The sequence below is a fragment of the Myotis davidii genome, unplaced genomic scaffold (genome assembly GCF_000327345.1).
Source record: "Myotis davidii unplaced genomic scaffold, ASM32734v1 scaffold399, whole genome shotgun sequence".
NCBI classification, from domain to species: Eukaryota; Metazoa; Chordata; class Mammalia; order Chiroptera; family Vespertilionidae; genus Myotis; species Myotis davidii.
In genome coordinates, this window is record NW_006292094.1 from 4,226,089 (window position 1) to 4,238,127 (window position 12,039).

General features: G+C 53.2%; 1 protein-coding gene across 2 annotated transcripts in view; it reads right to left on the reverse strand.

Annotated features, from left to right (window-relative positions):
• The window catches only part of LMTK2 (lemur tyrosine kinase 2), a 61,151-nt gene extending 59,028 nt beyond the window's left edge, over positions 1-2,123 (reverse strand). For both annotated transcript variants that reach the window (XM_015565109.1, XM_006765469.2), the window contains exon 1: positions 2,026-2,123. In XM_015565109.1, coding sequence (XP_015420595.1) covers positions 2,026-2,113 — 88 coding nt within the window. In that variant the 5' untranslated portion in view covers positions 2,114-2,123. The remainder of the gene's footprint in view (positions 1-2,025) is intronic.
• Between the last annotated feature and the right edge of the window lie 9,916 nt (positions 2,124-12,039).

A 12,039-nucleotide genomic window follows, 5' to 3' on the forward strand; every position in this document is an offset into this window, starting at 1 on the left:
TGGGCTGCGTCATGTGACGTAGAGCGGAGGCGGGAGGCCGTGACGGACAGCCCAGCTAGCCAATGGCCAGCTCCACAGGCCACAGGCGGCCCCGCCCATTAACCTGTCAGAGAGTGTGTGTCTGAGGGTGCGCCCCCTGCAGACCGAGAAGTGCGTGGGCAGCAAGTAATACCGGCAACTATCTTAAATTTAAAAACACGGGAAAGCATAAAGACAATAAAAAGCACCCGGAATCCATCCTGAATTTCTCCCTCCCTATTTTAAAACATGTTTTGCTTTCGGCCTTTTTTACTGTCGGAGCCGTTTCAGGCTCTTCTCCTTAAGGTTGACCTACACATCTTATCAGCCATCAAGGCACTTTTGGTTTTTTATTTCAAGAATAGAATCCCTCTTCCCTCACACCCCCTGACTCAGCTCCTGAGCTCAAGCCATTCCCTTTGCCAACAGTGCCCTCCTGCCCCGTCCTGGCCACCTGGCACACTCCCTCTCATCTGTCAGCACTCACCTGGAGGACGGCGTCATCAAAGAAGGCCGCTCCCCATCCCAGGAGGAATGACTAATGTCTCCTAACGCCCCGCCCCGGCCCTGGACAGACTGCTCCACCAGGTGCCCTATTTTATTGTTCCCGTGACTGTAAGCTCCCTGAGGACAAGAACTGTGCCCCTGTCAGCCGGGGTCCCCGGGGGCTGGCTCAGAGCAGGAGTTCTCTAAAGGAAGGGTGCCTGTCCTATTCCCCACCCCAGGACAAGGCTCAGCCAACAGGGGGAAAGGGCAGAGAAAGCATTTTCCAGGCCCAAGTAACAATCATGGGAGGCCTAGAGGCTGGGCAAAGGTTGGGCTTTTCTGGAAAATGCACTGCAGTCCAGTTTGTGCCTGAGAGGAACTGATCTGAATCTTATCAGATGGGCTCTACCAACCGGCAGCCGGGGAGCCTCCCCAGTTCTCCAAACTCCTCAAACGCCCATCCGCAATGCCCCCTCTCTGTGGTGCTGGGCCCGCGCTGGACAAACAATACGTGCCCAAGAATATCTGTCCAGTGATCAAGGTGAGCCAGTAAACACTAAGGAAACAAACACTGGCTGGCATGGCTATCTGCTGACCTCCACGTGGGAACGGGAAGGAAGGCGAAGGTCTCAGAAAGAGACACAGTCACCCTGCGGTGCTTCGACATCCATCAGGAAGCCAGACGTGGAGTCCCAGGAAGCGGGGAACGCTCCCCCTGGGGACCAGAGGAGCCCGCTGAGCTTGCCTGCAGTCCATCCTAATGAAAGTGCACCCCACTCCACGCGCCAGGCCAGGATCGCAAAGCAGGTTGCATGATCATCTGAGCAGCCCAAAGGTTCTCTGAGAAAACTCTTTTTTTCCACTTGACAGCACAGGGTTGAGGTGCACATTCCTCAGAGGCTGACGGCAACCTTTACCCCACCCCACCCCCTGCCCAGGGCTTCTCTCGAAGGCTCCCGGAATTTATAAAACAAATGAAAACCTGCCGGCTTTGTCTCATTTCACCTAGGAGTCAGAAAGTAACCTTTGGCACAAATGTGGGATTAAATCCCAAGCTGTGATGGTGGGAGGTGCTGCACCGCATGCTGCTGTGATCTGCGCTCTGAGGTTATGCACACCGAGTGCAGCTGTACAGTAGAAATGCTGTGTGATGCTGGGCTCCTGCACACCTCTTCCCCACTCCCCCTTCAGTGATATCATGTCTGTAGCTTGAAGAAAGCCGTGGTGTGAGTCTTTGCACCATGGAAATTGGCAAACAGTTCTAATCGGGGCTCTTTTCCTCCCAGAGAGCCGTCTGTTCCGCAACTAGTGGTCTTGCCTCGGGACCCTCCATAGGGCCTGATGACTGCCCCTTGCTGACCCGAATCTTTTCTGTGGTTGCATTACTTTACTTCGGCCTTTGGCTAATAAGGAGATCACGCAGACTGAAAGCCAGACTTCTCCTGGTTCTCTGCCAGTCGAACAAAGGTCGCATACCTCATCCTGTCTCGCCTTCTAAATGCCTCTGTATTAAGTCCTCACCTTTTGTTGTCTTCTGGATCCTCTGTCTAAAACGGTCTGAGTCAAGGACAGCGCACCAGGTGCATTTCAGGGCCCTGAAATCTCCCATTTGGGGGGGCACACCTATATGGCAAAAATATGAATGAATGAATGAATGAATGAAAATAAGAACTGCTGAAGCAAGGCTCAAATATATGCTGAAGTAAGTGTAACAAATGAACACTTTTAATGGACCACATAATTTATATTGCCATATAACGATGCTATCCACAACATAATTACAGGATTTATGAAAAGTACACAACAGACAGTGAGATTCAGCAATGAGACTGCACTTTAAAATTGTATTATGAATATATTTTTTCAAAGCTTATTGGTTTGTACAGCTTCATTTGGAGGGGAGTTTTATTTGACAATGACTTAAAAACCACGTTCTCCCTGTCAGGCACTGCTCTAAGCACTTTGTAAGTAATAACTCTTTAAACTTCACCTAATTCTAAAATAGTTTCATCCTTCCTAAAAGAAACTCTATACCTATTAGCAGTCACTCCCCACTTCCCCTCTCCCACTAGTCCCTGTCAACCACTCATCTATTTTTTGTCTCTATGGACTTCCCTAACATGGACATTTCCTATAAATGGAATTATACAATAGGTGGCTTTTGTGACTGGCTGCAGCTACGGTTCCCATTTTACAGAGGAGGAAGTTGAGAAACGGAGAGTTAAGTACTTTGGCATGGTCATGAGGCACAGGTAGGACCCAAACTCGGGCAGGCTGGCTCCAGAGTCCTTGCTAAGTCTCAACATCAAAACTGAATGAGGTCAAAGTGTACGGGCCAAAATGCCCTCAGGGGAGAGGCCCTACGAGGAGTTGCCTTCTGCTGGGGACAGAGGTGGGGATAGGGAGAAGAGTGGAGGTGGGGACACCAATACTACCCTGAAGGCAGTAGTTGCTCAATAAAGTACATTTTTCCATTGTGAAAGCCAGAATCTCCTCCTGGAATGAACACTTGCATTTTTTCCCTTTGGCCCGCCCAGCAGCTGAATCCCTTCATTATCGAGAAAGCCCCATGATAGGAATCTTGAAATGGGAAGGCCGCCTCCACTATGAAGACTGGAGGTCAGATATGCCCTCTGGGGCCCCAGCAGCGGTGCACAGGCCTCCTTTCAAGCCCGAAAGGGTGCCAGCCGCCGCGACATCCTAGCACACAGTTCCCCAGGTGGGACCTGGTGACCTCCCCACTGCCCAGCCCCCTCAGTGGCTACTTATGGCCTGAGCCCAAGTGCCAGCTCTTCAGTGCCTGTCCAGAGCTCTCCAGCGACTTCTCAGCCCTGCTCCGCCTCTCCAGGATCAGAAGATGCTCACAACCAACTCAGCTACGTCAAGCTTCTGCAAAGACCCGTGGCCACTCCTAACAGGCGGCCAGATCCACAGGAGCTGCTCCCGAACCAGGCCCTCGGGCGTCCATCAAGCATCAACTTCATCTCGATCGCTGTGCTGGGCCCTGGCGATGCCGTGATGGACAAGACAGATGGAGTCCGTCCCTCCTGGCGCTTGTGCTTGTCGGACACAGAAGTCACGCAACCTATGACGCAATTACTTGTGAATGTGCTGTTGTGATAGTGGGAGGTTGTGAAGAGTGTGTGTGCAACCCAGCCTGACCCAGCCCTGCTTAGGGATCCAGGAAGGCTTCTCGGAGGAGGTGACACATAAGTGGCAATCCCAAGGATGAACAGGAGGTAGTGCAAGAAAGGGATAAAGGAAGGAGCACGGGTTTTAATGTTTTATCTCGGATGTTTCAAAGTGGAGGCCATCACTGTCTGATAGTAGGACCCTGGGCAGGTAAGTTTTAATGGGGAAAGGGAAGAGTCTGGTATAGACCATGGGGTCGGGGTTGCCCCGGGAGCACAGCAGGATCAGGCCCTGCGTGTGGTGTAGACACAGGGCTTGGGGATGACATGGAGGATGGCTGGGCTGGGTCCTGATTCCGCCCATTTCTCCCCTGCAGTGGGGCTGAGGGGGGAGCGTCATTTCCATTTCTGGCTGCAAGGCAGACACACACAGTTCACACAGTGACCCTTTCCTGCAGACGGCCACTTCCTCCCTCTGTGTACCTGCCTTTCCCTGGAGTAGGGCTCCTGGCCGCTCCTCACACACTCCTCGCAGCTCCCTCCCCAGACAGTCTGCAGCGTGTGTCTGGGGCGGGATGCGTGTTCCCGTCACATCTGCTCCTCACCTATCATTTGACGACTTCAACCAACCTAGGTCCTAGGCCAGTGATGGCGAACCTTTTGAGCTCGGCGTGTCAGCATTTTGAAAAACCCTACCTCTGGTGCTGTGTCACATATAGAAATTTTTTGATATTTGCAACCATAGTAAAACAAAGACTTATATTTTTGATATTTATTTTATATATTTAAATGCCATTTAACAAAGAAAAATCAACCAAAAAATGAGTTCGCATGTCACCTCTGACACGCGTGTCATAGGTTCGCCATTACTGTCCTAGGAGGTGGCTGTGGTATGCCGGCCCCGTTCCAGGTTCCAGGCACCCGAGTGAACAAGATACGGGCCCTGCTCTGGGGAGTGGCATCCTGGCACAGGCAGCGCCAAGTCTGCTGTGGAAAGTCCTGCCTGGCTCCGCGTCCCTGCCAGTCACGAGATCCTCAAGCGTGGCTGGAAAGGGCAGGCAGGGGCCTGTGGGCTCACCCCACAACCAGCTCGTGCAACGCCACCCTTGGGCCCCTCCTTGGCACTGGGCCAGAGGGGGTGTCAGAGGAAGTCCCAGGAGGCCCCTGCAGCAAGGCCACCCTGTCCCATCGAGGTGGCCGTGGTGGCCCATGGGAATCGCTGAAACTAGGAACTTGCCTTTTCTTTTCGGTCTGCCCCCAAATGCCAGGAAACAAACACTTCGTGTGACCCCAAAGCCAACGAGTGAGGAAGTGACTCCTCCAGACCCAACTGCTCAGAACCGGGGATCAAGGCCACTCCGATAAGCCAGGGGTCACTGTTTGGTTAGCGCCTGGTCTTGTGCCTTCCCAGCAGCACCCCTCACCCCCACCCCAGCTGCCGGCCGAGCCAGGGAGGCCCAGGGACTTCCTGCCCCTCCCTGCGCCCCACCTGCGTGTGCCCGGAGCTGTTTAGGGCGGTTCCACCATCTGCCAACAGGCTCAGCCAGAAGGACGTGTGGTTCCTCAATGGGTTTATTATTTTATAGCAGAGGGAGGTGTGGCTGCTTTTAATCACCAGATCTCATTAGAAATGGGCGTTTTCACTGTTCCTTGCACAGCCGGGCCCTTCCAGGGGGATGAATGTGGGTGTCCCTCGCTCGGATTGTCAGGAACAGACCACACACAGTTCCAGACTGTGCTCAGGGTGCTCAGACCGAGCCCTGTCTGGTGACATGCAGACACTGCCGGTGTGCTCGCTGCCTCATTACTCCTAGAGCACCAGCCAGGGTGGGCACTGGGCCCACCTACAGATGCATCATTGTCCACCACCCACCCCCCAGGATGATGGGTGCAGGGCAGTATTTGATTGGCAGCAGGAAGGTCAGAGGAGGCTGACCTTCCAACTCGGACCTTCCAACCATGGGCCCAAGTGGTTTCCCTCTCCACACCCATTTCTTCTCGGGGGAGACCGGGTCTGTCCCACCTGCTCACATCTCCTTGACAAGTGCCAAAGCTGCCACCTGGGAACGGCTAAGGCTCACCCAGTCCAGGTGGCGCGGCAGAGATGGGGCAGAGGGGACCTGGGCGTCAAGGACTGACCCAGGTCTGTCCTAGGTCTTGAGAAGACAGAAGACCTCACCGAGCCCTTCAGAGGAGACCGGGGACTTTCGGGCCCTGCGAGGAGTCAGGCTCAGATCGTGGGACCTCTCTTGCACCCCTGGAAACAGCCCGGCCTCCTCCGCGGGTGCCGTGTTCCCGGGGGTCTGGCCCCACCGCGGCCTGGCTTCCTTTGAACCACCACCTGTGCTTTCTCCCACAGAATGGGAACCATGATTCTTACAGGGAAAACCGGTGGCAAATTCCTTTACACTTCAAACAAGTCATTTCAAGGCAGAAATGGGCCTCGTGAGCCGTTTATCTGGAGGCCGCTGGTGAGCGGCAGCTGTCTGCTGAGGCTGCTACCCCGGCTGACCACAGTCTGGCCAGGGAATTGGGGGTTCAGTGGGGCTGGCTGCTGGGTCCCCAGAAGGGCCTGGTGGCCCTGCGGCCCGAACACAGGAACTCCAAATTGAGAGGGAAACAAAGTGGAAAATCTCTGGAGGTAAGGCCGGGGAGACAGGGAGAGCCTGGCCAGGGAGATGCCAGCCGGGGGAGGCAGGTCGGAGGCCAGAGGCCTTCACAGGCAGGGACGGGAGTCATGCAAATCCCGGGCCAGGGGTGACCAGGTCAAGGGAAAATGCCATGTCACCGCACAAGCTGGGCCCCGGGTTCCCGTTCTTACATATTCACGCGGAATAGAAGGAAACCACCAACCATCGTGACACGAATGTGGCGCTCTCTGGGCAGGAGGCTGTGGATGTGTCTTCCTTTGTTTTGTTTTGTTTTTCCTTTTCTTGGTTGGCGCTTTGGGGTTTTTCTGTTGTTGTTATTGTTTTTCGTATTTTCTCACGTTTTCATAAGGAACCTGAGTTAGTTTACAGGCGAAAGGAAGGCCTTCTCTTCGCCGCGTGGCTTATTTTCCGTGCGCTTAAGCTGCTGGTTTCACGGGTGCCACCCAGAACATCGTGTCAGGCACAGAGACGTTGTCCGCGGCACGGCTTCGCAATGAGAGAATCGCGAGGAATTCTTTTCATATGCTTCACAGGGTGGGAAGGTTCCCGAGGAGACCAGAAGGATGATATCTGTCTCTAAACGCTGCCATGCACGGCGCCGGGGCCGGCTGCTTCTGGCCGGGCCAGTCCGTGTTTTGCTTTCCACCTGGGCCCTGGCTGCTTGCTTATGCACTGCTATCCTCACCAGCTGAGCCTGCTGCCTGCTGGGAGGTGTTAAAAAAAAAAAAGTGCTTTTTAAAGAGAGATAATTGAATCGGCTTAGGAGAGTGGGGTGTTTTATTTTTGGTTGGGATGGTTGGCTATCGTCCATGTAGTCTCTTCAAATTTTACCTTAAAGATTGTTGCTCTTCAGTGATGGCCGATGGCTGTTGGACCTTGTTCTTGGGCACTGTTTGTGAGCGAGATACAGACGCATGGAGATGCAGTTCCATTCGTCCCATCTTCATTAAAATCTGGGGGAGGCCCTAGCTGGTTTGGTTCAGTGGATAGAGCGTCAGCCTGTTGACTGAAGGGTCCTGTGTTCAATTCCTAGTCAGGGCACGTGCCCAGGTGGCGGGCTCGATCCCCAGTGGAGGGCGTACAGGAGGCAGCCGGTCAATGATTCTCTCTCATCATTGATGTTTCTATCTCTCTCCCTCTCCCTTCCTCTCTGAAATCAATAAAAATATATTTTAAAAATAATCTGGAGGAGGAGGTGTCTAAGTTCAGAAGGAAGCTGGAGCCATCAACTGGCTTGTTGGGGACAAGACGTGCGGTGCGATTTTAGGGTATCTGAGCGGAGTCCGCACTGTGATGCTCAGAGGGTCTGGTCTCCTGGCCCGTTTAGTAAGAATTGGGTGGAGGGGTTGGCTGGGTGCTCTCCTCTGTCCCGATTCCAGTTATCAGTGAACAAGTGAGCTGATGGGATGTTCTGACATGTTGCTTGGCTCTAGTTCAGCCAGAAGTCTTTGAAGACACTGGGCTCTGAGCAAGCCAACATTTTCAAATTATTATTATGGTAAAATACACATAACATAAAATGTACCACTTTAACCATTGTGAATTGTACAGTTCGGTGGCCTTCAGCACATTCACACTGTGCTGCAACCACCACCACCCTCGTCTCAGGCACTCTCTCCTCTTCCCAAGCTGAGACTCTGTCCCCATTAAACACTCACTTCCCACCCACCTCCCCCAACCCCTGGCACCCACCCTCCTCCTCCTGTCTCTATGAACTTGACTTCTCCAGGTGCCTCATACAAGTGGAAACGTGATGACTGGCTTCTTTCACTGAGCGCGATGTCCTCAAAGTCGGTCCACGTTGTGGCACACGTGTCAGAATCTCCATCCTTTTGACGGCTGACTAATATTCCACTGTATGGATAGACTGCATCTTGTCTACCATCATCCACACAGAGCCATGTGGGTTGTTTCCACCATTTGGCTGTTGTGGATAATGCTGCTAGGACGGTGGTGTGCAAACACCTGCTCATGTCCCTGCATTCGAATCTCTTGGATGTATATGCAGAAGTGGGATTGCTGAGGAAGCAGACATTTTAAGAGACATGGAAATGAGGTCAGCTGCAAAGCCTTCTGGCTCTCAGCGATCCTTGGTGTCAACACCTGCATCCTGGAGGGACCCCGGGAAGATTACAAAGTGCAGCAGCAGCAAACCCCAAACATCGGTGTGAGCTGCAAGGGCCTTCGGAGGCATGGAGCTCAGAGCCCTCTCTTTCGCAGATGGAGAGTCTGCATGGGGTCCAAGTCTTGCAGGAGATAGCTCCTCTGTCCTGGCCACGAAGCCTGGGACCTTCTCCTCTCGGAGATAAAGAAACCAAAAGCGGGCCCTTGCTGGTGTTGCTCAGTGGATAGAGCGCCGGCCTGTGGACTGAAGAGTCCCGGGTTTGATTCCTGGTCAGGGCACATGCCTGGGTTGCGAGGCTCAATCCCCAGTGTGGGGCGTGCAGAAGGCGGCCAATCAATGATTCTCTCTCATCATTGATGTTTCTATCTCCATCTCCCTCTCACTTCCTCTCTAAAATCAATAAAAATATATATTAAAAGAAAAGAAAAAGAAAAAGAAACCGGAAGCAGCAGCTCTGGAGCAGGTGCCGTAGGGGCCTTTCTGCTGGGTCAGCGGGTCAGGAACGATTGCTTCCCGGGCTGCACGTACGGATGCTTCTCCTCGGGACGGGCAGGGGTGCAGGAGGCACTGCGCGGACGCATCCGTCCATGTGCCAGGCCCCGGAGCACATGCAGAGGTGTGGCTGGGTCGGTCCTGGATAAGCCGCCGTCCGTCTCCTCCAGTGAACATCGGCCAGAGGCTCCGTTCAGCAAACAGCCAGCGGACGGAAAGGCCAGAGGGGGCTGCAGGGGCTGTTGGTCATTCCTCCGGCTGAGCAGCACCGGCCGTGGCAGCTGCCAATCATTTCCACTGAAGCTGGGGTCCTGCCGCGGGACTCTATTCACAATCAGACCACAGGCGCCCAAGCAGGAGCAGGGGAGAAAGGCTCTCCACTTGGAAGGAGGGTGGTGGCGAGAACAGGGTCTCGGGGCAGAGCGAGGGAACCAGGCGGCTGCTGTGTGCTCCTAACTGGTGCCTGGCTAACCCTGCTCTCAGTCTCCGGCCGTGTGGGCTCCAAGCACGCTCTGCAGCCTTCCTGCGGTTCTGTGAGTTGCCCAGGACCCTTTCACGCTCAAACCAGTTAGAATGAGGTCTGTGCTTACAACAAAGAACCCAGACTGACCCCTCTCACTGCTGGTTACCAGTTAGAAGTCGTTTCAGTGTAGCCCTAGCCAGTGTGGCTCAGTGGATAGAGCGTGGCCTGTGGACTGAAGGGTCCCGGGTTCGATTCTGGTCAAGGGCATGACCACGGTTGCAGGCTCCTCCCTGGTCCGGGCCCCTGGTCAGGGTGCGTGCAGGAGGCAACCAATCAATGTGTTTCTCTCACATCGATGTTTCTCTCTGTCTTTCCCCTCTCTCTTACACTCTCTCTAAAAATCAATGGAAAAGTATCCTTGGGTGAGGATTAAAAGAAAAAGAAAAAGAAAAAGAAAAAGAAGAAGTAGGTTCAGTGTGAATATCAGTGTCCCCTTCTCCCCCCGACCAGTAAGACAAAAGCCTCCTCATTTCCAAGTCTGGGCACCAGTTCCACGTCAGGGAACTGAATTTTGCATCTAAATCTACATGGCTACATGTGACCAGTGACTACAGCAGACAGCACTGGCACGCAACACCTCCAGCCCTCAGCCAGAGCCAACCTCCGCATCCCCGGTGCCCTGCTCCCACCTCTGCCGCAGGGAGGAGCGTGCCTGCTCCTGAGCGTCCTGTACAGGGACCACAGAGGCACAACTGTATGTAGCTTGTGTCACTCAACATAGCACCGAGAGCCATGCAGAGGAGTTCTGGTAAGTGCTGGACAGCAGGCTCTCCGGAAAGAAAAACGACCCCATTCACAGCGTTTGCCGATGCTCACAGTGTAAATGCTCCCTCCGTGGCCGACTGGTGACATCAGCCGACCAGGACCAGCTGGTTCCAACAAGCCACCGCTCAGGCCTGCTGTCGGCTCATTCACGTTGTGGTGGCGGCAGGAGTGTGCCCTGCTCCCTGTGCGCACCCCACCCCCTGGCGCGAAGGGCAGCCCCGCTTTCCCTAGTGCAGGGTCCCCTTCGCCAGGTTCCCCAGCCCTGAGCTGCCCCCTCGGGGGCTTGGATCTGGAAAAGCTACGTCAGGACACAAGGGTCTCATCACCTGCTCCCTCTAGCCTCTGTCCCTCTCTCCTCACTGAGCCCTGTGTGCTGCAAGGGGCCCCTTCCCCTTCTTGTCTGGCCCTTAGAGAAGGGATAAAGCGAGCCAGTCCTGCACATGCTAATCAATAGAAGCTAAAAGAAGTTAGGAAGTCGCCTTCCTTCGTGACAAAGCTTGGATGTCAACACCAACTTGCTACCAAGTGCCCAACAGAAGTCAGTTTTGAGACAATGAGTTCCGTGTTCTCTTTCTGTCCCATCCATCCCTAGGGCAGTAAAACCAGCAAGATCAGCCTAGGACAGGGGTCGACCAACCACAGCCGGGCCAGATCTGTGTGGTCCCTGGTCCATTTTCTGTGTGGCCCACAAGAAAGAACTGGTTTTGCAATTTTTAATTGAGATCTAATTGACAAAACACCGTGTACGTTTAACGTTGTGTAAACCCATGTGTTGCTCTGATACATTGCAATATGGTTACCACCGCAGCCGCAGCTTACACCCCATCCTGCCGCACAAGTATCCCTGCTTTTCTGTGGGGAGAACAGTTAAGATCCATCTCTTAGCAACTTTGAAGGTGACACACAACCTGTTGACTCTACTCACTGTGCTGTGCACTAGGTCTCCAAGACTTATGCTCCTCCTAGTTGCAAGCTTGTGTCCTGCAGCCTCTCCCCAGTTCCCCCGCCCCAGCCCCCGGGTCCACCGGACTACTCACTCGCTCTGTGAGCTCAGCTTTTCAGATTCCACCTCCAAGTGATACCAGGTAGCAGCTGTCTTTCTCTGACTTACTCAGCATAAAGCCCTCAAAATCCATCCCTGTCACAAACGGCAGGATTCCCTTCTTGGTCGTGGCTGAGCAATATTCCACTGTGTGTGTGCACCACATCCTCCGTATCCATTCATCCGCTGCTGCACACGGTTGTTTCCATGTCTCAGCTGTTGTGACTAGTGCTGCAATAAAAGGGTGTAGATGTCTTGTTGATGGCTTGTTTTCATTTCTTTGGGATCTATACCCAGAAATGGAATTGCTGGGTCCTATGGTATATTTAATTTTTTTAAGGAACTTCTAGATGGTTTTCCATCATGGTTTTCAAATTTTTAATGGTTGAAAAAAAATCAAAAGAATAATATGTCATGAAACATGAAATAAAAGAAAGTTAAAATTTCAGGTTCCAAAAGAGAGTCTGTATGGGAACAGCCACCTCTATTTGTTCATGTAGAGTCTACGGCTACTTTTGTGCTGCCAATTTCCAGAGTGTAAATACTCTCACCAGGGCCCATTTACTGAACTCAGAGCTGGGAGAGGCTGCCTGCACCTCTTGTTCAGTTAATGACACAAGATAGGCACTTCTAGCTTAAGTTAGCTTGTTTTCTACTTTCTGTTACCAAAAGAGGCCTGATGCCGGGGCCAATAAAAAAACATAACACCAGCACCTGTGACGTTGCCGCTGTGACCAGCACTACAAAGAGAGAAGCATGAGAAAGTTCTCCAGGCAGCACTTGAAAGGCCTGATGGGGGAAGGAAT